The sequence below is a fragment of the Macrobrachium rosenbergii genome, chromosome 12, assembly GCF_040412425.1.
Source record: "Macrobrachium rosenbergii isolate ZJJX-2024 chromosome 12, ASM4041242v1, whole genome shotgun sequence".
NCBI classification, from domain to species: Eukaryota; Metazoa; Arthropoda; class Malacostraca; order Decapoda; family Palaemonidae; genus Macrobrachium; species Macrobrachium rosenbergii.
Window position 1 is genome coordinate 49556750 of NC_089752.1, and position 26519 is coordinate 49583268.

Sequence of the window (26519 nt, forward strand, 5' to 3'; positions counted from 1 at the left end):
ATGATAGATGAACTAAATTTTTTCAGTTACCTAATATGTGGCACCTAAGGCAGTTAAGGATACTATTCATACATTTCCCTCTTTATCCCCATCCCTCCCTTTTGCTTGGAAAGATATCAGTTCTCTGTAAAAGAAAGTGTTTTAACCTGCATCTGGAGATATCTAACAAACCCATCCCATCTGCGAATGTTGCCACTTAACACAGTACTGTATTCCTTTTTTTCTCTCTCTCTCTCCATTCAACACATTTTTTCGACAAGGATTCAAACATTTTTCAAGTTACTTTTACCACTTTGGCAGTGTTGAGTGAAAATGAATTTCTTAAGTCTGGTGTCATAAATTTTTACAAAGTGCCTTTACAGAATTGGTGAAGCTATTCAGTTTTTGTGTTCTTATTAATTGAGTAAGTGTTCATGACTTCAAATTTTGTTTTTCTTATTCTATTGCCATTTTTTATTTTTTTTTTTTATTTTACAGCTCTGTTTTTTCTTTTTGGGTAATTGAGCCACTTGTGTACAGTTTTGACAGCTGCCTCACTTGCTTAATCAGCTGACATTTAAATGCTGCTTTTAGTGGCACACACACATCATCTTTTTGGTTACTTGACCAATAATTTTGGTTTGTTTTTCTTCACCTTGTGCGGTTCTAGTCTGGCCTGGCTGTGCATCTCCACACTTGAGTAAGATATGAGAATACACCATCCTTCTTCCTTGACCCTGCTTGCCTGTTGTTCTGCCACACCACAATTTTGTCTCATAGGGAACTATTTGTGTATATATTTATACAGTGGTATATATATTCTATACAGGTGCTCCTTGACTTAAAATTGTCTGACTTGTGATTTTTCAAAGACTTTGATGTAGTAGCATTACACTTTCAGCAAAATTTTTTATGTGCTCCCATGTTTATGGTTTGCCGTACACATTGACATTAAAAAATCCGGCAACCTTGGACCTGAGGAGTGCCGGATTTTCGAAAATGCCGGATTTTTTATGATTATATATGCTGTACATTTAACAGAAAATGACTACTTGTACAGTCCTTGAAAGAGAGAAAATTAAACACTAAATGAAAAGCAAATAAAATTTTAGATGTTCACCAACTAAATAAAACAGTTCGGAAGAATTTTAGTTCAATTGAATATCCACTTTCTTTCCGATTGAGATCACTCGTATATGTTTTACACCATCTCTTTTATTTGCTGAATCCATAATGGGGCTGTAAAGCAGCAAATAAATGGTAAATTGAGAAGGAATGAGCAGGAATGCCTGTTAGCATGTGCAATGAAGACCCAACAGCTGACTCTGGAGTACAGCACCATCAAAACATAAATAGGGCCTCCAGAAAACAGTGGTGCGCCAATGTGGTAAATTTGAAAATGTTCTCAGAAACCCATACCAGAAATCTGAAGGAACCAGATTATCAATGGCTGGATTTTTTAATGTCAACCTTTACAGTACTGTTGATGCTGGTTGATGGTAGCAACCCCCAAAAGACTCTCCAACTGCTATTATAAACAAACCAAATCAGTTTGGAAAGAGATTTTTTTTATGATTTCCCCTCTCATGCCTCTTACATTTCTATGAATGTATTCTTTTTCTAGTGAAAAGATAGAGGACTTCAGTTGCCTTGAAGACTTAAACTCAAGATACTTATTCAGCCTGAAGGCAGCAAACCAGTAATGAATAAGTATGTGACTTGGAACTCACAGTTGAAGATGTCAACGATCATTAGTGGTAAGAAGCAGATCAGTGTTGCTGTGAAATCATCAGCATCAGTGTTTGTGCTATTTTTACAGAACTAGCTCAGCCAAGTGACATTATAAAAAAAGATTGTCTCATAAATGACAGATCAGATATATAGCATATATTACTTAGCCTGCTGCCAGTATTCTTGAAGTTCATGATAATCTTATATATGAGCAAATGTTTATAGAAAGTCGGGGGTACTTCCAGTGCGCAAAAGGTGTCATAATTTCCAGAATGTGGAGGTTAGCACTGAGGCACCAAGAGCCATTACACTACTGAGGTTTTTTATGGAAGAGATGGAGGTAATTGTTGAAGAAAATTTTTACAAGGTCATATATTTAATGATGTAACATTCTTGGTCAGGAAGCAATGCTAGAATATGTCTTCTTTCTTCTAGAAGCTGAGAAAATTCCTGAATTCAAGGCATTCAAGGACCCTGTAATGCTGGTCTTAGATGGAAGTGTTACTTGGGACAGCTAATTGACTTTTTTAATCAGCCACTCGAACTGTAAAGCATTCAAGAATGTGAGCAAGCATATGCTTCTTGTTTATTATACCAAAAACAAAAAGCCTTGCTGGCATAAAGATTATGGAAAGACTGGATTTTTTAAGCTTGTTTTATTAACACAGCAAAGGAAGTTATGGTATATTGTGGAGACTTTATCCCATCAATGCAATATGTATCCTGATGTAGAAGAGGTATTATTTTACCAGTCAGAACTACACTCTTTAGCTCAAGGACCAAGCCATAGTAGGTCTTTTAGTTATAAAGTTTACATGGTGGTGCTGGCATGCCTGCCACTAACAGGCATTGCAGAAAAGCTGATAGATACTTTGGCATACATGATATTGTTTGATTAAATTAAAGATATTCAACATTTAAATATAGATTAGGCCTTGTTTTCTGTAAATATACTCCACTGTAGGTTATGGTAAGTGATCTATGCGCATTGAAGGTAGGACAGCTTAAGATACAAACAAGAGTTTTCAGTATTCAATAAAATATAGTAGATATTCCTCACTTTTTTAAAAAATTATTTTGCTAGAAGATTTTGCCCAACTTCATGCTACAAGTGTTGTGAGCATATTTTTGGTAAGTTAGGCTAGTTAGTTAGTTAGTTATAAATGATTTGTTTAACCAGACCTCTGAACTCTTTTAGGGTTCTTCTCAGGCTGGAAGGTAAGTTAGGCTAGACTATGATATTTGGTTGATAAGGTATTCTTTTTGAACTTATGATTTTCAAATCTAATGGGTTTTTAGTAATCCCATTTTAAGTAAAGGAACACCTGTATCTACATACATATACCTTTATGTGTGTATGTACTGTATGTATTGCATATGTACTGTATATTTATATATATATTTATAATACACTTAAAGTCATGCCTAAATAGTATTTCCTGTTTATAAAGATTGACGAGCACTTTCCTTTCCAGCTTTGTTGTACTGCTCACCTTCCTTATAATCCTTATGTTTAGTGTGTGCGCGCGTGTGTGTGGGGATAAGGTGTTATCACCTAATCTGAGTCATGTGTTAGAGGGGTTCATGTCTTGCCAATAAAGCTCTTCTTGCATGATACAAAGTAGGCAGAACCAACTACAGAAAAAATTACTCTTAATTTTTAAACATTGTACTTGAAGGTTTAGGTCCCTTTTTTTCCATATTTTTTTTTCTAACTTGCTGGAGCCTTGTCTTAAAGCCCTTAAAGAAGAGATTTAGGATTGTGAATGTCTCTTCTTAGATGTATTTATTCTTTTGCTCCTCTTCTCCTGGCTTTTCCATTCATTATTTTCTTTGTGTTGATGGTCATGGTGAAATTTTGAAATCAGAGTCACTGTCATGAAATGTCAAATGTTCCACGACAAATAGTGTCTGTGGTTTAGTGCAGTGCCACAGTTCTGAATAGTGCATCATTACATCAATTGTTAGTGTTGTCCATAGATGTTAGTCAGTTGGGTAGGCTGTACAGTAAAGCAAGACAAGTTACAGTATTGTTATTGGTCAATGTAGCATCTAAGCATTTTGTTCTTATATATTGTACCGCATAGTATTTTAATAGAAATATTCTTAGAGACTTTTTTTTTCCTCTTATCAGGTATATTGCTTAAATGTTGATTGGTTGTATTTGTAATAAGGTTTACATTTTCTCTTCATTTTTTTCCATTTAAGTATTGTGTTTATTTCACTTATATTTGGTTTTACTGATTAATTTAATATATTTGGTCTGCACCTGTGTTTTTATCTTGCACTGATTTGTCATTTGCTTTTATTTTTTCATGATAGTACTGTATATTTTCAATTGTTATATAGTCACAAGTATCGATGTAATTATTAAGTACTGTATTTACCTTACTGTTTTGAATTTCCATCTGGTAAAGAGAAGGTAATATCTTAAGATATTTATATTAATAGTAGTAAAATTGTTGACTGTATATAGAAATCATAATCATGAAAATTAATTTGTTAAAATAGTCATATTAATAATCTCTCTTTTTCCACATGCAGTAGTCCTATTCGATCTCCAGTGGTTGACAATGAAATTATAATGATGAATACATTGTACAAAGAACGCTTCCCCAAGGTAAGTTAACAATGTATAATGAAGTTTATTTTCTTTCTGATAAGTGAAATATTGAAAATGATTAGGATGTGAAAAATCAGATATAATTGTCACTAAGAATTTCACTTTTACACATACAGCAGCTTTACCTGGTTGCCTTAGTAACCCTATTTTTTTTATTCTCTTTTTATCAAATTTGCAATTCTGAAGATATCCTGGTTCAGTGTGGTTTTAAGTGTAAAATTTCTGCTGAGGTAGTCGAGTATGCTTTTAGAGAATAAATTTTAATTTTCTTATGAAATAAAAATCCAGCTTATTGGTTGATGTTACGAAGTTTTCAGTTTTACTTTAAAATAGAGATAACTTTTACCTAATATTTGTCAAATTTTGTAGAATTGTGAATTGATCAGAAGTGTTACTGCAACTAGCTCATTTTTTAGAGATATAATTAAAAGGTTCTGCAGTACTTAATTTAAGATTTTTCAAATAATCAGAATTTAAACAACTGTTCTTATTGCTAATCTCATGTTTTCATGACAGGCCACACAGCAGATGGAAGAAAGATTACTGACTTTCATAGAGGACAATAAATCTTTGGAAGTACAGGGAAGTCCTGATATAGCGCAAGATTCTGTAGCAATTGCTCGCTTTGTACATCACCAAGTTTTGGAAATGGCTAAGGATTGTCTTCAGAAGTCACAAGAAAAGTTGATTACCAGCAGATACTTCTATGAACTGTCAGAAAACCTTGAGAAGCTTTTGTCTGAGGTAGGTGTAATATATCTTCCATCACAAGGCTACACAGTTTCTTTTGTGGCATCACATATATATTATTGTGATTATACATTTTCCCTTATTTAACCCTTTTAACCCGTGAGGCTATATACTGGCTTTTACTGCTTACTCCGTGTGGCGATATATAGTCACTTTCAAATTATGCACTTAAATAAGCCCAACCCACATCAGGAGATGGTTACTATTTATTGGCTGACCATCTCCCTCCTTTTTCCAAGAAAGTCAATCAGATGATAGCCCGTCTTTCAGCCATATTACCCAGAAATATCGTGTTTGTTTACATTTTCAAGTTTACGCATGGCTGTGGTCTCGAGTGATTATCGCAATATATATGTAGATTTTGAGATATTATATTAGAAATGCATAAGATACACTTATTTTTTATAGTTATCAATAATGACATAGAGAATAAAGATTGTGTTATATAAGAGTGACAAGCTCGGACAGTGTCGTAAATATGGTTTTGTAATGTGTTTCTCATGTTTGTTGTTGTCAGCTGATGTCTGTTGTCTGCTGATGCCTGACAGCGAACTTAATCCTACAGGGAACATCAATTATGATATTTTCTCTTAAAATACAGTTCATAAGCTTTAAATTGATATATAATAGCATATATTTTGGGAGATAATTAACATATGGTAAATGACGGGAAAAAAGGACCCACTTTTCCAAAATAACATGCAATTTTTTGCATGCATGGGCTCACATGTCATAATTATTAGTCCGGGTTAAAAGGGTTAAGTTGAATTACAGTACTTCATTCTGTGAAAAAGTAAAGTCGGTAAAAATATCAATGATCAACTTTTTTCCAGACCCGAGAGAAATCACCAGATGCTGCAGCCCACTTGACATCTCTGATTAAAAAACTGTTACTGATAGTGTCTAGACCAGCAAGACTTCTTGAGTGTTTGGAGTTTGATCCAGAAGAATTTTATCATTTGCTTGAACAAGCAGAGGGTCAGGCTAGAACAAACCAAGGAATCAAGACTGACATCCCTCAGTATATCATAACAAAACTGGGTCTCAACAGAGACCCTCTGGCAGGTTAGGAAAGCTTTGTTGAATAATAGTGTAGAGGTTTGTTTTAAGGAATTGAAGTTCGTTGACTGATTGAAAAGGGAAAAATTTTAAGCTTACCATAACTGTATATAAATTCTTAATAAGATTAGATTGTGATTTCTTTGAAGTTTCTTAGTAAGGTTTTCTTATTTTCTCTGGTTGGCTGTACAGAATTGTGCAAATTAAATTAGAAAATCTGAAAGAAAAAGTGATTTGGCTCATTCAAGTTTTCTAAGGTTTAAATTGATGAAACCTTTCAGAATTGAGTGATGATCTGACAGTTGGCTGTCCCTTAGAAGAGAGCTTATCTAGTGACAAGAGTGCAGCTAATGCAGGTGGCAGTGTCAGCAAAACTTCATCTGAATTTTCTCCTGAACAGTCTTCCACACCTTCTAAACCCACTCCAAAAGAGGAGGAGTATGAAAATGTTAAGCTTATATCTAATGGAGCTTATGGAGCAGTGTACCTTGTCAGACACAAAATTACTAAGGAGCGTTTTGCCATGAAGAAGATCAGCAAACACAATCTTATGCTGAGAAACCAGGTTTGTGAAATACATTCCTTTATGTAAAGATTCGTCTCATGGAATCAAATCCCTTATATAGCCAGGCATAAGGGAGAGGTCAGTGAGTAGGGAACGATACCTTGACAAAATTATCATGTGTAGTTCCTTTACACAAAGTTCACATGTTCATATTAGATTAAAAATAGTTAAAAAAAACAACCTGAAATGAAAAATTATTAAATAATCATTTTACCTTATACCTGATTCATACGTAAATTTATATGTACTTTTCATCTTTAAGGTTGAGCAAGTCTTCAATGAGAGAGATATCATGAGTTTTACTGATAATCCTTTTGTGGTGTCGATGATCTGTAGCTTTGAGACCAAACGTCATTTATGTCTTGTCATGGAGTATGTAGAAGGAGGAGATTGTGCCACACTTCTGAAGAATATGGGTCCCTTGCCACCTGATATGGCAAGATTCTACTTTGCAGAGACAGTTCTTGCAGTAGAGTACCTGCACAGGTAAAACTTGAGAAGAATTTAACATTTCCATGAATTAATTGGTCTTATTGCATGAACAGTGGTGTGTAATTTCTTTTGCAGCCTGTGTTAGATAATATGTTTCTGATGAAGAATTCTAATTGTGTGTATTTTTATTTTTCCAGCTATGGAATTGTACATAGGGATTTAAAACCAGACAACTTATTGATTACTGCTCTTGGGCACATTAAGCTCACTGACTTTGGTCTAAGTAAGATGGGATTAATGTCCTTGGCAACTAACTTGTATGAAGGGTATATTGATAAAGAGACCAGGCAGTTTTCAGATAAGCAAGTGTTTGGCACTCCTGAATACATTGCTCCAGAGGTTATACTGAGGTGAGTAGGGAATTGTGACTTGGCAATGGAGATAAGCAAATTTTGGCTGGACTTGTATTTTCCAGTTTTATTTTTATGTTTAGATTGAAGTTGGTTATTTTGCAGCAGTTATCACAGACTGTAATTTTAAGTAACAGATTTAATTTGTCATTTCTGGTGTTTCTTGAGCATACATATTGTTTTGAACACAATGTTTAATCAAATTACTTGACTCATGAAATGTTACTAAATGAAACTTTTTTTTTATAGGCAAGGATATGGAAAACCAGTTGATTGGTGGGCTATGGGAGTAATATTATATGAATTTCTCATTGGATGTGTCCCATTCTTTGGAGATACACCAGAGGAACTTTTTGCTCATACGGTAAATGACGATATTGAATGGCCAAGTGAAGATGAAGGGATCGTCCCAGAAGAAGCTAAAGACTTGATCACTGCTCTACTGCATCACTCACCCTTAGATCGTTTAGGGACAGTTGGTGGGGCATTGGAGGTTAAAGAACACATATTCTTCCTGAGTATTGACTGGGATTCTCTCTTAAGAATGAAGGCAGAATTTGTCCCTCAATTGGACCATGATGAAGATACAAGTTACTTTGACAGTGAGTTGATTGATAATGTTGGGTACTGTTTTTTAATTTTATCTTGTTTGCTTTATAACAGTACAACAGTTGTGTATAATCATTTTAAAAAGCATCTTTACAGTATGTATGATTTGTTATGATTTGTTAATACTAATCTTGTTCTTTCAGCACGCCTTGATCGTTACAATCATGAATTGGAAGAAGACAGTGAAGAAGGGGGTGAGCCAGAGCTCCCTCCTTTTCCTCATAATTCTCAAAGTATCACAAATTGCAAGTACATTACAGATACCTGTAAATACAAGCTTCCAGGTATGTCTTCACAAAGATTTTACCTGAAATGCAGTTGTTCTGATGGAAATTAGGCTTAGCTGTTGTTTTCTGTATGCTTTTTCAAAGCATAGTATCTGCTTTGATTTTGTTGTTTGCACATTTTTGCTATATTTTATGTTAATTTTCTTATAGAAGGTAGTACAGGTTGACTGTCACTAATCCGGCATCATTGAGACCTGCAGGGTGCTGGATTAGGGATTTTGCCAGATTACAGAGTAGTTAGGTTAGAATACACTTAACAGTTAACCACCTCATCCTACCTTTAAAATACCCTGTAAATCAGTACAAGTTGGTTGATAAGGAAAAAAATATTAAATGAAAGTCAAGTGAAATTTTAATGAAGCATGGGCAAAATAAATGGTACAGGTAATTCTGTGGACTTGCATTCATCACTGCCACTTCCAAAGTGAAGAGCTGGAATTTGCAGCTAAGTACATTTACATTTCTTGAGGTGAAGGGTTGTTAGGATTCCCATCTTCTTCATCTTGGAATTTTTTTTTATATTTTATGCTTTTGTCATCTATATTTTTACTGTATTTTCTCAGTTTTTATTTTTACTACCTAAAAGAATTATGGTTTGCGTAGGGTACATACTGTACAAAAGCACAAACTCATTCGCTGGCGTTGAGGAACTTACTACAACTTTTGGTTTGTATTGCTACACTCATAATTTTTTAATTTATGTTTTACGCTATTCTCATCTATATTTTTACTGTATTTTTAAATTTTTTTTCTTATTGTTACAACCCAAAAGATAAATGCAGTCATGTTCATATGGTATGCACGAATGCACAAACTCATTCGCTGGTGTCAGAGAATTTGCTACAGCTTGTTTTGGTTTGTGTTGTCATGCTCATGATTTTTTATTTATATTTTACATTGCTCTCATCTGTGTTTTTACTGTAATTTTGCATTTTTTCATTTTTACAACCCAAGAGATAAATGCAATCGTGTGCATAGGGTATGTACGAAAGCACAAACTTGTTTGCTGGTATCAGAGAACTTGCTACAGCTTGTTTTGGTATGGGTTGTTATGCTTATGATTTTTTATTTATATTTTATGCTAATCTCACTTATGTATTTTATAGGATTTTCTCACTTTTTTTAGTTTTACAACACCAAAAGATCGCAGTCGTGCGTATAGGGTACATTCAAATGCACAAACTCATTTGCTGGTATCAAAGAACTTCCTACAGCTTGTTTTATTTGGTGTTGTGATGCATATGATGAGTGCCAAAAATAACAAGTACCAAACATATTTTTCCCACAAAGAATCATGTGAATTCATTCATACCAGACCACCTCAGACAATGCCATTTTAACAGGCATTTTTACGAAGATGGGCTTGTATTTTACTTTTATACAACATAATCTTACATAAAGAAAACAGTAATTAAATTAACACAAATAAATATTGTATAAAGTCCTTTATTCTACCTTTTGCTTTTTCATAAACCATGACCTCGGTAACACTACCACTGGCTATTTTTCGTTCATCCAGATCAACAATACTTTTCCCACTTACCTCAAGTGCTTTAAGGCCTGCTTTGTCAGTTTTGATTCCTTTAACAAGTCATTATCAGTGGAACTGACTGAAAATGTGACAGGCATAGTAAACTTAGCCTAGAATATTCTATTGAAAATGAAACTCACCCTGGAGCCATGATGTATTGTATGCACACAAGTGCAAAAACCCACAAAAAAAGGTTAGAATGGACTGAGATGGATTCTGCAATGATTGAGGGCTACTCTGTGATTAACACTTAACTTTTTGTTCGGCGTGAAATAGGAAATGCATCACAGGGTCTCAAGACAAACGTGTAAGCTTACGTCAAGTGTCAAGCAAACAATGGCTACCAAGGCAGCATCAAGTACCGAGGTTGAGTTCCAAAAGCATCACTACAATATATATATATATATATATATATATATATATATATATATATATATATATATATATATATATATATATATATATATATATATATATATATATATATATATATATATATATATATATATATATATATATATATATATATATATATATATATATATATATATTAGTACACACACACACACACAAATGCATAACTTACATACATTCCCAACTTACAGCAGGGTTCCATTCCAGCGGCATGCCATAAGTCAATTTCCTCCGTAAGTCAGTGCTGATTAACAAATAGGCACCATAAATAGATTCCTATTCTTGTTGTAAGCGCCTTTAACAGCACTTACAGTGCCGTAACTCAGATACCTATTCTTGATAAATGTATTTGAAAAAGTGCTGTAGATCAGAATGCAGTACTTGGGGACACCTGTATATATATATATATATATATATATATATATATATATATATATATAAAGAGTATATATATATATATATATATATATATATATATATATATATATATATATATATATATATATATATATATATATATATGAATGCCTTTTACTGTAATACTACAGTATAATATGAAGATAAAAGGCCCATAAAACACTATTTGAGCAGAACCATATATTGGCATTCCTTCTGTACCCCTGTTCACTGCAAAATATGGACAGATGCTTTGTATATATACCCTTGTAACATGTCATGTCCATATTTTACCAGTGAACAGGGACACAGAAGGAAGTGCCGAAATATATGGTTGCAACGTTCAAATAGTGTTTTAATATATATATATATATATTACATACATACATACATACATACTTACATACAGTACTTTTTTATTACAACCCAAAAGATAATGCAGTTGTGTGCATAGGGTACATATGTATGCACACAAGTAGCACCAACAAACAGCAGTGGCAGGTTGGTGCGGTGACCTGGGAAATTGGTTGTGAAACCAGATTAGTGATGGTCAACTTGTAGTTGGTTTTACCACATGTTTTCAGATGAACAGATCTATTTGGCATACCAAATTTTATCAATACATTTTTCAGATAGTATCTGTGAGGTCACCATATAAGTTAAATAAATCTTTTATTACCCAATTAAAGCCAAATGAAAGCATTTGTTTTGCATAATAAGTAAATTTACATTTTTTAATGCTTGAAAGTAAAAGCAATTTTCGGTATGCATAACAGATGTGTTTGTGTTTTGTATGGCATAACATTACAGGTATTGTTTTTCTTTTTATCTTTTTTAACCTTTAAGATAGAATTCAGATTTTACTCCATACTTGCTAGGATATTACTTATACTGCTCTTGTTGATTGAAGTATGCTAGGATATGCTTGTAAAGATGGTGATTATAAAAGTTATAATATAATACTGTAGGTAGAAGCTAAATCTTTGTTCCATACATAAATTGATAGAATGTACTTTTTAAATGTAGTTTTTTTTTTTTTTTTATACAGACTGAACAGTCTAATGAAACTCCACCCACGGAGGGTGATGGAAGAGGTAGTGTGTCCAGAGGGGATTCAGGGCATAGTGACCAGTCGGAATCCTCTCGTTCAACGCTTGAGTCATCCACCAATACTCCTGATACAGAGAACAGAGATCTTCCTGCAACCCCTGATGTGTAAGTAGAAATTATAATGTTTTATTTTGTATATAGTGATGTATAGTTGGGAAATATCAGACTTACAAAAGTAATGTGTGCTACTTAATTTTTTATTTTCTGTTTCAGAACAAGAGGTAAGCTAGAAGGAGTTCCTGTTTGCCAGAGTACTCCTGAGTCATCCCAGACAGAAAGTGAAGATGTTTCCCCTCAGGTCCAGAGAAGACGCCGACTTCACTCCCACTCAAAGGAGTCCTTACCAAGATTTTCAATATCAGGGGAAGAAGATTTATTAAGGTATTGATTAAAACCAGTTTTTGTTTTTTTTTTTTTTTTTTCTTGAAATTACATTCTCTCTTCTGCACATACTGTTGTGATCCCTCACTTTTCTGTTCTATTATTTTATATTGTCCTTATTTCATCATATTACTGTATATTACTTTTGAATTAAATTGCACTTGCACTAGTTTACTCTGGTGATTATAGCGTGTAATTTTTGTTTTTATTTCATCATTTCTAAAGTGTTTCATGGTTGCCCACCATGTAAATGTGTGTTAACTTTGTTCAAAATAACATGCCAAGCAGTCTGCTCTTCCCTAGCTTGGAGGGTGTGAGCTTGCGAGAGCTCTCACCAGTCGATGAGAAACCTGGCGCTTCTGAGCATCTCTCCATGCCTCGTGTCAATGTCCCTCCTGTGTCACCAGCAGTTAAGCATAGATCTCGTCCAGTTATCAAGAGTGCTTCAGCATCTGGATTATCACTGATGATTCCAACTGGTATGTTGTCATGTCTCTCAAAATAGATTTATTTAAAAATACAAAAGTATGTTTCCAAACCCTAATTTTCATTATTTAAATTTAGGTTGCAAAACCACAATGTAAATTGTGCTTTAGCCAAAGTAGTAGTAGTTTGTTTTCTCATCTTGCTTGTTTAGAGCTTTTTAAATATCAGGTATTGAAAGTATGATTTGTCATTCAAAAATATGAATTGAGGTTAATCAAGTATTTTTCACGTCTGATTTTTAATCAGATATTATTGGTTGTGGTTTCTGTAAAGTTATTTTTATGAAAATTTTAAAAGGATTTTTGCTTTCAGAAGACAGCATGCCTCAGCCCATCCAGTCACCAGGAGGATCCAGCACTGCCTCGTCACGTGATACATCTCCGTCAAGGGAAATTGCTCCTTTCATTAATTCCCTTAAACCTCCTACAATCATTCGCCGTGGTCCACAGGGCTTCGGCTTTACTATCCGAGCCATTAGGGTGTACTATGGAGATACTGATTATTATACTGTTCATCACTTGGTAATGGTAAGTCCCTGTTGGAAATTGGTCCAGTCAGTAGAAACAAGTTATTATTGCTGAATTGTTATCACATTATTATTGTTTGAAGGTTTAACAAAACTAGTGACATAAAATGCTATATTCTCCTAGGGCTAGACTGGAGTGTTTGTTTGCAATAATAGAATATGGTTTATCATATTTTTCCCTCCTACTTATTGAAGTGCAGTCTAATGAGATAAGCCATTAAATATATGTCTATGATAAATCATAGAATATGATTTATTGTATTTTTCCCTCCTACTTATTGGAGTGCAGTCTAATGAGATAAGCCATTAAATATATTTAGATCATTAGTAAGTTGAATGTCACATTTAGACTTGAAAGTTTCCTCTTGGGATAGCCTTTTAACTGGATGTTATCAATACCCAATTTGGTTATTTTCATGAGTTTAAAATATGCTTGAGTTGTTACAAAAAATTCATTGCTAAAGTTGTACTAAGACTAGTTTTATTTTGCTTTTTGAAATGGAAGCAATTTGGGGGACAGTTTTTTATGCATATTTAAGGGAGGCCTTAATTATGCAAATAATTATTTTTAGATATTTAATTGTGTATACAAAGTTTTTTTATCCAGAAATTCTAAAAACCTTAGTTTTTTTTTTAGTGTAAATCCTATTGCATAATTAAATTTCATTATTTTACTCAACACCAAAATTGTCTTTGTAACAGGATGTTGATCAGCGTAGTCCAGCATTTGAGGCTGGTTTGCGTCCAGGTGACCTTATAACACACATCAATGGAGAATCCATACAAGGAATGTTCCACACACAAGTCGTAACATTGTTGATGAGTTCAACAGATCATGCATCATTAAGATCCATGCCTTTAGATCAGACATCAATCAGAACAGGTATGAAAAACATAATTTTTTTGACATAAGTTTCTTTGTTGTTTTTTAACTTTTATATTGCAGTGGGGTCCCCATACAGCACTTAAGATTTGTAAAATTTTGTAATAAGTTGCACTTTCTCACAGGTGGACGTAAGAGAAACCCAGGAGCCTCAAAACTTGCCAAGCGTATGCCTGGCAAGAGCAGGAGATCCAATGAAAAAAGGCGCAAGACATCCCTTTTCCGTAAGGTCTCCAGCAAACGTGTTTCTGCTGAAATCCAACAGGTGAGTTATTAATTATAATAAAATTTCCTTATGTTACTGATATACTTTTTGTTAATTGTGAATATTTTCAGATAAAAGTATCTCATTGCAATAAAGTCCAATACTTCAGTTTTATTACGTATTTGTCATGGTTTTCGCCAATTTTTAGGGTAGAAGGAAAGGGATCACTCAGGCTCTTTGCTGTTATATCCCACAGGTATCTAATATGAAGAAAGGTTGAAAATAATTTTTATAGTACAGTGCATGAGTACTCTTAATTAATTAAAATAAGTTCGGCTTATTGTACAGTATATTATACTAAGTAGTAGATGCTTCAAGGTACTAATGTTATGTCACTACTTGCATTCATGGCTAAATTGGCAACTAACAATCCATAATGATGTATGGTTTAGGTAAAGTGTTAGCGTTACTTCTGAATTGATAAAATAACTTGAAAGTTTTGCAATTGCAACACCCGCCACACACTGAGAATGATTCCTTAAATGGTGTCCAGACTTTTTCATAGGTGCTTATTAAAATGGGTGAAGAGTTAAATTGCTGATCAGGATTCAGTTTATGCTGAAAGGTGAATGATATTGTTTTTATGTTACTCACACCATATTTGTGAGAGAGTAAAGATGACTTTATGAATGGTTTTGAAATAATATACCCTGTGGATGCTAGGTGACAGGGTTATTGTTATCGTGCATTTACCTCAGCATATTTTTTGGAAAATAGGTAATTGACACAGATTCTAAACTTACACAAAGCTCAGGGAGGGTAAAATTGTTGAAGATTTCCTGAAATTCAGAGTGCATTGAACAATTCATAAGAGCCAGGGCCAAGTGTTTGTAATCATTGTCATCGCTATCAATTATATGCTAATTGAAGGGCATTAGAGCTTTAATAAATAAGCTGTGTCAGAAACTTATGACTTTTTGAGCTAAATGAACTTGTTTTTATGCTGTGTGTCTATAGCTTGTTTTTGTTTTCAGGAGCTTGTTTTTCTGACAGTGTTGATACTTTTTTTTTTTTTTTTTTTTAGAAAGGTATCAGTTGCGATTTAGTGTTTTAGGTGAAAAACTAATATGACTGTTTGTTTACTAAGTATCAGAAGTTTGAAACAAATTTTTTTCAGGTTTTACAATTTAAAGTCTGTAATTTGCATAGTGTTTGTGATAAATTATATAAAGTCTCAGGGATATTAAGTGAAAATGATTGGATGTGTGTTTTCAATATCAGCAATATCTGTTCACTTGTAAATTTAGGGTTGGCCACATAAATGTACCTGTTCATTACTTTAATGTAAAGAGTTAATCTCATTTTGCGTGGGTTTCATATTTTATTCCTCATTAGATGGAGAGTTCCAGTACAAAATAAGTATATGTACGCTGTAAATGCTTACCAAAAGCATTGCTGTTTTCTGTTACAAAAACAATATGTAATACAGTTTATAGAAATTTTAGGGGAAGGGGTTGCTTTTTTTTCCATAAAAGTAAGAATTTTGACACTGAAAATTCAGGGTGGGAAGGGATGAATGTTTTACCATTTTATTTGTTTCTTTTGCAGCTGACTACCCCTCAGTCGGCTCCTGTTTTATCTCCTGATTTTGTGCCTCAGTTCTCAGCCACCTTGGTACGATAATGTGCTTTATGCTGCCTTAGCTCCCAAAACTTAGTCTTTTGTTGCCTGCCTCTGTTATTCTCATCAGCTAACCCACATTTATTTTCCATTTCTTTTACCATATGGTATATAAATTTTCTTGTTGCTCACTTGCTTATAGTATTCATTCTGTTAATTAAAAATGTGAAATACACAGGTAACTTAGAGTATAATGAGCAGACAAAATTTATATACCATAGTTGATATTGTAGCTTTTGTCCTTACGACAACTATGTTTTGTTTTGGGGAGTGATTGAATAGTAATTACATGAAGGCTTGGATAGCACCTTGAGTAGAATATCTAATTACTGTCAGTTTTGCTGTCATGTTTACATACTACATGCATACACAAGGGAAGAAATGTACACACATCATTTACAGATATGAGCCGATTAATAATGTCCCGTACTGCTTAATATGTGGGCCACTGTTGTAAATTTGGTGTTTTTATGTTTAGTGATGTACTGTAAAAGTCCTGTAATTATAGTGCTGATGATTAATATGAACTTAATTTTCTGCTGTATAGGGTAGCTCAACCTGAAAAATGGACAGTTAAGGCAAAAACCTCTGTCAAAAATATTAGTCTAGAACAGGTTGGCCACCATTTCTACCATATTTTTAGGACAAAAAATAAGTGTGAGATTGTTGACCAAAGGCTACAATGCCATTCAGGGGCAGAATTTCATTGTTATAGAACACTTCCCAAGGGCAAAGTTCGTGGATGTCCCATTAAGGCTAAAACATGCAAAGATTAGTATCCAGTTAATTTCAATTGGAAGGAATTTGAAATCTACAATTGGAATGGATATAGTTTAAGTAACAAGTTCATGTCTTTCTGAATTTGTTAAAGCTTGGCATGTATTGTTGAAATATACAAAATTTATTACATTGCTTCGTGGGTTGGTGTAAATCTTGAGTGATGATCAAACCCCAGGCTTTTAGGTATGAGCAAAAAATTCAGAAGAGCAATTGATAACCTACAGCATAAAATTTATTATATTTAAGATTGTTTGCTGCAGTCAAGTGCTTACGTTGCATTTTTTCCACAATCATTTGTAAATTTTTCTATAAAAGCTAGTTTGAATGTTTATTTTAAAATTATAATGTAAAAATGGCAATTTGGTTTTGATTAACTTATGGTCAGCTCATGCTTCTTAATCTTATTCCCTCATTATGTCTTTGGGAAATAGAGTATGATTTGTGATATAAAAATGCCAAAGCATTTCAAGGGATACTGCCGAGTAGATTAATACAATCTGCACGATTTTCAGTTATCTCAAATAAGAAAAATTGTATTAAAAACTGCATGCCATTTGGCATCATGAATAACACTTTTCTAATGGTACATGCACTTCTGTATTGAAAAGTGGATGAGTATCACCAGTATTAATTTCTAAGCTAAGGAACTGTCTTGTGTTCTTTCTCGTTTTTACAGGTCGTAAGAACATTTAGTATAGACTTCCTTTCAGTTCCACCCTTGGCTTGTCAGTATATTTTCCATTTTTAGTTCCTTGCCTTAGATCTTGTGTAATTTTTAAAATTCAGAATGTATGAACTTGCTGTCTCCACACAGCAAGGTTAGACATATTGTTAGTTTTCAGAACCAGAACTAATATTAGGCATATATTATTGTATTGTATATTCCAGCTTTTCATCTTTGTATAAAAATAAAGATTAAAGGTCACTTTTCCCTTAAAAATTTCTACAAAATGAAAAGATCTTGAGAAAGAATGTGGAGAAAAATTATATGTGGATGATTTTATATCCAAGGCAAGATTTGAGTGTACTTTTTATTGTACGATAATGTGATTGACTAAGCAGAGATTCCTTTGAATCAATTTTTATTATTTTAAATTATTTATAATTTTTTTTAACTTAGTAGTTCATGGTATTTGGTAATGCAAGGTTTTGCTAAGTGTCGAAGATTTTTCCTTTTATCAGTACACACAAGAAACATGAAATAGGAAAAATTGATAATCACATTTAATTATGCTACTAATTAGTCCCCTACTGACGAGGTCAGTGAGGAACTATAGTTTTTTTTTTTCTCTCTCTTTTTTTTGTGTCTGTCACGCTTATCTTTTTCGCAACTCCTTCGCGGGTGAAGGGCTTTCCATAAAACTTTAGAGGTAGACCATGATTCATAAAGTGCCTAAAGAAATATTGGCTTTCTGTCTGTACCTCAGAGACTGTCACACTCACTTTATCATCACAGTTTGAACATGGTTGAAGAGATTTAAATCATGTTGGTACAAGGTAAACCATCATGTATAGATGTGTATGAAGAGAGGCAATCTGCCATTCTGTCCTTGTGTCATACATACCTTGTTATCACAGCTCTTAGATGGTTGAAGGGATTTCAGTAAAACATGGTACATAAATGTGTATAAAGGGAGATACTCTCATTTTTACCCCTTTCATTGCAAGTTGTAAATGGTTGAAAGGATTTCAGTCAGATTTAGTACAAAGGTAGACTACCATATACGGTATAGGTTTGCATAAATTCCCATTTTAGAGAATTTCAGTCAAACTTTGTACATGGTAGATCATCCTTTCAAATGTGCAGGAAGAGAGACTTTGTCAACATATCTGCCACAGTTATCTCTGTACAAAGGTAGACCATCTTTCATAGATTTACATGAAGGGAATTGTGATTGGTAGGCTGTCCATCACCACATATCTGCTAGACTTGCAATCAAGTGTCAACACAACGTAAGTAGTTATAAAGGGATTTCAGAATAAAGGGATTTCAGTCAAACTTATTATAAAGGTGGACCATTCTTTATAGCTGTGCATGACAATAGATCTCCAGTCTGTCTGATTTCATCAGTTGGAGTGTTTGTAGAGGAAAATTGGTTGGGGAATCAGTAAGAGGACACAAATTACTTCAGCAGTGCTCACAGAGTGCTGGTATTACGTGGTTATTCAAGAATAGTAACATTTTTTATCACTCCTTTATATAATACTTTTATGTGATAAAGTGTCCAGGATTCATATTAATAGTGACTTGTGACTTATTTTAATTTCTGAGTATGTATGACAAATGTCAGATATATCAAACAGGTCTCCAAAATATTGTGTGATTGTTATGAGTAACAGCCTTTTGATTAAAAAGTTTAATGCTCTTTTGTTTCCATGGTAATACAAACCAGAGCCTTTTATGTAGGAGTGTCCTTCTGCACAAGCTAGAATCAATCATTGAGACTTGTTAACGTGGCAGCAATTAACTAGTGGGGGAATGACCCCATGCCCCACCTACCATCATCAAGTACTTTTTCTCTGCCACAGTTAAGACATCTAGCTGCTCTGTGACTGACCATCAATTTAATTTAATTTATATATATATATATATATATATATATATATATATATATATATATATATATATATATATATATATATATATATATATATATATATATATATTAAATCTGTGTTCAACATGGTTAAACAAGAAAAGTGAACATTGAAGTTGTGAAGTAGAAGTGAATATTTGGCTTCTAGTTCCTAAGTGCTAGTGTGTGTGTAACCACTTTTTTCGTTCTGCACTGGTTTTATGAGTAAGCTGGCTGGTTTCCTTTGCAGTGGCAGAAGGCCTAAAGATACTTGCAAGCTTCTTCAAAAGGGCTTACTCTGCCTTTGAAACTGCCAAACTTTTTTAGCTTCTTTCCAGACTGCCCTCTCTCTACCTATAGGCAACCAGTGTATGTGCTCTGATGGTACCAAACCAGGTGAGACATTGGCACGTGTTCATGGTTCACCACTTCTGTTTCCACTATGGAACTCAGCTATGCTGAGCCTGTTGTAATGATCGTCTTGCCAATGGGACTACCTCCTGTGGTAAAAAGTACAGGCCATACTCTTCCGATGCTGCTTCTCGACACATCATCTAGCGTAGCTGAGGAGAAATAAGACTAGTGGCAGGAGCAAAATGAAGAAATGCAAGTGCACATCTTCCTCCTTGTCTCTTTCCTTTTGTGGAAAGAAGAAAAAGAGGTATGGGAAGCCCCTTTGCCAGGAAGTTTCGTTGGATTTTGAGAGTGCATTTCTTTTCAGCTGATCGTGGACTTACCATCCACCTTCATCGAAATAATTTTCTCAGTACTTGCAATGAAGTCTAATTACTCTACCTTGAGCCAGGTCTTCCAACTGAAAGGCTTGGACCTCGCAAGACCTTCTCTGTAGAGTTTTCCTTGCTCATAGGAGACTTGAATAGTTTTCTCACGTAGTTAGATTCAGCATCTGTAATGGGAGGTGACTCCACAGATTAACCCAGGTACCTCAGTTCAAGATCTCGCCCTTAAGATGTTCTGTTAGCCTCAGTTTTGTTGTAGGGTGTTAACAAGTAGCATGGTCGTCTGCATCTTATCTGGGTCTCAAAGTGCTGGGGATTTCTCTCATTCCCATCATTAGTTTTATGGTGAACTGAGAACCTGTCAGTTTTTGGAAAAAGCCTCTAAAATTGTCCTCCTCTCCCCCTGAGAATTTGTTAGTGGGAAGCCAGATCAGATACAGTGGTGCTCAGTGCAAGCCCTGTGGCATAATCAAGTGAAAACATGACCTCATACCTTAGGCCATAATGTCAGGATCTCTTTGTATTACCAGAATGCACAAGAAAGTAGTGTCCAGAACATGTTTCTTTTCTACATCATGAAGTAATGAAGTGAACATATACAGTTTGTCCTGTGAGGAAGATGGTTGTTCAGTCCTGGCGATGGCTCACAAAGCCAGGACCATTGGGCTGATCCTAGCTGTTCAGAGGACTTTTCAGTTCACAGGTAATGAGGGAAGGTGTCCAGCAGCATCAACCATCTGGACTACATTTTACTCAGGGAATCATAGGACCTCTAGTGGCTGCCCAACCCATGACAGCAGGTGAGTGGGGAATTCCCCCACTCCCCACCTACCAAGTTCCAGCAACCAATTCAAAGTCGTGCTGAGAAATATTCCTACATAAAAGGGTCTGGTTTGTGTCTATAAAAAACACAAATTACTTTTTAAAACTTTACATTTAAATTTTATGAAATGCTTTTCTTTTCTCTTCATGCTTATCATCCAATATCTTATTGTAGTTTCTTTTTACAAAGAGTAATAATTATTAGAATATGATATCATGGGTTCTTATGCATAATAATACTTTTGAATTTAAATTAGCATATTTTTAATTAGTTTGCCAAAATCTGTAGGGTTGGGCTTGTATTGGGAACAGTTATTGGTATTTCATAAATGATAATGTCATCATTATCCAAACTGGAGACTAGCTGTTTATGGGCAATTACCTCATTTTGATTGTATAACTTAGCAGACTGGTTTATGTCATAAATGGTCTGGAATAGCAAAAATATTAACAAGACAAATTTTTCATTTGATTTTGCTATTTGCCAAGTTAGTCGAATATATGACTTGATAGCTGAACGTGTACTACCCCTCAACCAGGTGTTTTTTTGAAAACGTGAATTACAAGACTGTGTTTTGTGTTACTGTGGAAGGAAAACTGTTCTTATATTCTGGGGTGTGATTGCATATTTGGTAGTTAGTCTGTTGGTATACTTTGTAAATAATGTGATGGGACTCTAAATCTGTATATATAGTGTAGTCCTTGTTGTACTGGCCATACCTGTAGTCTTCTGTATAGAGTAGTTTCTATAGCTATAGGACATGGTGTATATTTCTTTAAGATGCTTCGTGGTAAAGTTTTCAATTAACAAGCTTACTAATAATTTGTATAATTTGGCAAAATGTACTAAGAATGTTAAGGCTGTTCCTGTTAGGGATTGTAAATTTCATCAAGACTATATTTCTTTCTTTTAAAGTATTTCATGTGCATTAAATTTGTATGAATTGTAGATAAACTTAGTGTATCCTATGTTCATGATTTGCAGTTGTCAAAACCACTATTTGCAACATCTCCTAGAAAGATATAAAGTATTTAAGCTTTTAACTTTTCCTTTGTTTCCTTCCCCAGCTTGCTGCTTCAGCATCACCTCCCATGTTAACACCGAGTCGCAGCTATCAATCCCTGAACCGCTCGGTTTCATCACAAGAGAGTATTCCAAATTCTCCAACCCGCTGCAAGTCCCCACATTCACCACCAACTGCCCGCCTGTTTTCTCCTCCCATAGACCAAGTTCAGTCTCCAGTAAATTCTTCAGGCTCATCATCACCAACATCATCTGTGCCTAATTCTCCTGCTGGATCTTCAACATTACACCAGCGACCATCATCTCTCCATGTTATCAATCATAAAGTAACCAATGTTAAGAGTTTCCGCTCACCAAACAGAAGAAAATCAGTTGGCCACATACCACTTTCTCCATTAGCTCGGACACCTTCTCCTTCTCCCCTACCAGCCTCACCAACAAGGTCACCTTCACCCCTTGTTCATCATCACAATCACCATCATCACCATCATCATTACCATCACCATTGTCCGGGTTCTTCAAACACAACTCAGACATATTCACCAGGTTCATCCTTAACTCCAGGTCCTGCGGCAAAGAAATGTATTGGAAGGCCCAAAAGTGCCGAGCCTGGCTCTCCATTGTTGCGTCGCGCACTTTCTCCTGATCGCCTCCATCCAAGGTCAGCAGAGGCTAAGGGCACACCAACCATAAGCCCTCTAGCAACTCCATCACCCAAGAGTGTAAGCAATCCTCCAAGAGTAACAGTTACCTCACAATCTCCACCAAATTATGATACTTGTACACCTAGTGTAGTACGCTCAGTTGCACCCACGTTGCTCACCCAGCGCTTCATTAGTGCAGTCAGCCTTCCTCCAACACTCCCAACTACTACATTAGAGGAGGCCCCAGAGGAATTAGATTCTCCTGAATGTCCAGAGACAACACGAACAAATTTTGGCGAGAGCCCCCAGGGAAGTAGAGGATCACTGCCAGGGACCAACAGTGCTGGTTGTGGGGGCAAAGCAGCTTCATCATCATCATCATCATCGTCATCATCAACTTCTTCGAGTTGCCAAGATGGCTCTCAACCAACAACTCCTACTCAGAGTTCCCAGGGGGGTGTATGCGTTGAGAGAAAAGGGAGTAAAGGGCGGGCAGAAGGTAAAACTCGCAGTGATAGTAGAGGCCGTAGGGAGGCAAGAGATGCAAAAAAAGATGATGACAAGAGAGATTCTCGTCGGACGGCACAAGAAAAGAGGGAACTGTTTAAAGCGGGCAAGGAAAAAGAGGGAGGCACAACCTCCTAGGGTTGGCCCACCGCTGGCCTGCCCACAGCCCCTAGTGGCACACAGTTGTGCCTCCAACACTTGTGTGTGTTTTGGGCGGGACCGCGGCAAGTCCTCTCCAGTAAGAAATAGGAAATTTTTTGCAGCCTGTGATGATAACTCTCTCTATCTCTTGACTACACTAATAGAGTAGCCAAGCTACTGGAATCATTCCTGGTGATTGTTATAAATATATAAATATATATATATATATAAATATATGTAAAGTTGTGTGAATTTGTTGTGATGGCCTTAAGGCTCGGTTGTGTTAATACCATTGTGATATTATGGAGACCATGACAGTTTTAAGCTTGTGTCTGATACAGTCAGCTACAGTTAGGCACTTTAACTCTTTGGTCTCTGTCATTCTGTAAATATACTTAATTTTACTGTCATCTTTATCTCAAGAAGATTTTTACGTTTTTACTTACATTGAAGTTACATGTGTTTTAAGAGACAGAATAATATAAATGTACTCATATTCATTTGTCATGTACATGAATTTTTCCCGTGTTGTGTATATTATGAACCTCATTGTCATATTGGTGTTCAAAACCTCACACACATACCATGTTGGAGGTGATAGGTGGAAATGAAAAATGTGGTGATTGGTCAGTTTATTTGTAGTTTTCTACTATCTCAGGAGATAGAGGATTGACTTTTGTTCACATGAAAAGTTAAATATTGTGTCTTTCTTCTTTTTAGTGTAAAATTGTCAGTCTCTTGGTGAAACTGTTTTGCTTGTTTCCTTGCTGTGATTTAAAATAGAATTACCAGGAGTACTTAATACTAATTATTATTATTGATTCATGGTTATTGTTGCAAAAGTAGTATTTTTGGGTGCCACAGTTACATTTAAATGCGTACCTGTAACAACTGATGTGATTTATTGACAATGGATATCAGTTTTGTATAGCACCATTGGCACATCTTATATTAGCACTAGCTAGTAAAAAGTTCATTATGTCATCATCAAAATGTTTTCAAATTTATGGAGGCCAATTATTTCATGTGTGAGATTTCATCCAGTGAGCAGTTTTTATGTAAATGTCATCCAGTTTTGCTGTAAAGTGGTGTTGTTTTTATGAAATACAGTAATATGATGCTTCCTCAATGCATTTGTGCTGCGTGATGGCCTGATCTGGGTCAGTAATGGAATTTTGATGCTTTAACATAGCTGTAGTCCTTTGTATCTGTGACGCCAGTCTCCCATTAGATATTAGCATTGAGGGCAGGCATTTGTATATTATGTAGGAAATTTATGAAAAAGTTAAAAAAAATCTTGATTTTCATGTATAGTGTTTCTAGTTTATGAATTCTCTATTTAACTTTTTCCTAGATTGTGGTTAGCGCAGTATCCCCTGCTAAGTGTCATTCTCACCAGAGCTGATAATGGGACCAGTGGCCATGTGTCATTTCACAGTCTGTGCCAGTGGAGTCTTCAATGGGTCTTCCTTTCACATCCATGTTCAGGAGATAGACCTTTCAACAATGCATAGGGAATTTGTATAGAATATGGAACTATTTTTAGACAAAATAGCATCTTAGTGTATTTGTTAGTGTATACACCTCTTTGTGATGGAAAATGGTCATGAATTCTTTACATGTATTGAGATATTAATTTGTGTTAATAGCTGTAATTCACAAAAAATTTATTTTAAGACTTTCACCCCAAGATGACATTTGCATCAGCATTTTTTCAGTCGGAAGGAATTCATTAATTATAGCTTGAATTTATTTATATTAGCGGCTTTTAAGAAATATTCCTGCTTAGGAATGTTTGATTTCTTGAGCCAGTAGCTAACCAGTGAGTAAACTCTTGTTTTCCCCCCTTTTTCTTACTGTCCCAGAAAGATTTTGAAACTTCGGTTTAGAGGAATTATTTTTTCCTGGATATGAAGTAATATCCTTTTAAGGGGATTGGGTAATGTGTAGTAGATTTGAAATCAAACCTTGAGACAAGTCAAGAAGTCTTGCTTTCATTATTTTGAAGTCAGAAGCTGGCAATATCTGTTAACTTGCTTCAGTCAAATTTTATTAATCGAGTATTTTCCATTGGTGTTAGTTTGCTTTGGAGAAGCACTGCAGCTGCCTGTATTCAGCATTGTTTTGCGTGTGACTTTGTGTAAATTCATCCCCACTTCCTTAGTGCTTGATAATTCTCTCTCAACTGCACTAAAGGACTTGCCATGCTTTTTTAGTACTAAATGGATCTTCTCTTAATCACCTGGATTTGGTTTCTATTGGAGATATATTTGTTTTAGAATTTAGTTGTTTGGTCCCATGCTGCATAACTTACATTTAATTTTGTTTGGCTTGTATAGTTTTCAAATGATATTTTTCATTTATTCATGTTCAAGGTATTTCTGGTATTTAATTTCACTACCCATATGAAGTTTTTAGTGGGCTATATTCCCGTATTCTGATCCCTTAAATAAAGTATTCAGTTAAAGGAAAATGCACTTTTTTTGTATATACATTAGAAAATTTACTTTAATGATTTATGTAACTGAAGCTTTCTACAGTTGTCAGGATTTTTTTTCATGTATTATGTAGATATCAAATTGCCTGTAAAACAGTAGCTGGAATAATTTAAGTAAGTTAAGCCCCCTGAATCTTGTCCCTGTTAAGTCAGACTTTAATACCACCTTCATGTCCAACATGGTTGCTAAGTTGTCATACATCCCATGTTTTCTAGATACTAAAAATAACTTAGAAAAAAATAAAGTCATAGGTAATTCAGTTTTTTATTTCCCTTATCTAATAGCCACTACATTAAGTATACAGTATTAATAAGATTAAAAGGAATACATTATACCACAATGGATTGTGAATGGAACTTGATGAGCTTGCCTTCTTTAAATCTTCAGCTGAAAATCTCCATGGATAGAGTCAACAGACAAGTTAAATGAAAAGGTGATAAAGAGGAAATTGAAAATATGAATTAAAAAGGTGATAAAGAGGAAATTGAAAATATGACCTGAATTCAGGAGAAGTCAGTAGAAAGCAGGAATTAATTTGTTCCTCGCTTAAACAAACAGATCACAAGATTCTGCAAATGTACTAGGCAAACTGATAGCAGTATTAAAACTGATACTAGGAAATTTAAAGTGCTGTAATTTCTATTTGTCTTCAGTATACCTTACAAACCAGAGCCTTTTTACATAGTGGAATATCCTCAGTGCAAGCCAAAATGGTTGGTGAACTTAAAAA

The 26519-nt window shown here is 34.8% G+C and overlaps 1 protein-coding gene across 1 annotated transcript in view; it reads left to right on the forward strand.

Annotated features, from left to right (window-relative positions):
- dop (microtubule-associated serine/threonine (MAST) protein kinase dop) overlaps positions 1-26044 on the forward strand; it is a 321749-nt gene extending 295705 nt beyond the window's left edge. Inside the window, 19 exon segments of the mRNA XM_067113018.1 lie at positions 650-679; positions 4255-4330; positions 4850-5077; positions 5917-6148; positions 6424-6707; positions 6970-7193; positions 7337-7549; positions 7799-8151; positions 8302-8355; positions 8358-8403; positions 8436-8442; positions 11835-12001; positions 12110-12277; positions 12566-12756; positions 13076-13290; positions 13992-14172; positions 14298-14437; positions 15986-16051; positions 22044-26044. Of these exon segments, the coding sequence (XP_066969119.1) occupies positions 650-679; positions 4255-4330; positions 4850-5077; positions 5917-6148; positions 6424-6707; positions 6970-7193; positions 7337-7549; positions 7799-8151; positions 8302-8355; positions 8358-8403; positions 8436-8442; positions 11835-12001; positions 12110-12277; positions 12566-12756; positions 13076-13290; positions 13992-14172; positions 14298-14437; positions 15986-16051; positions 22044-23288 (4120 nt within the window). The 3' untranslated portion in view covers positions 23289-26044.
- Positions 26045-26519: the final 475 nt, after the last annotated feature.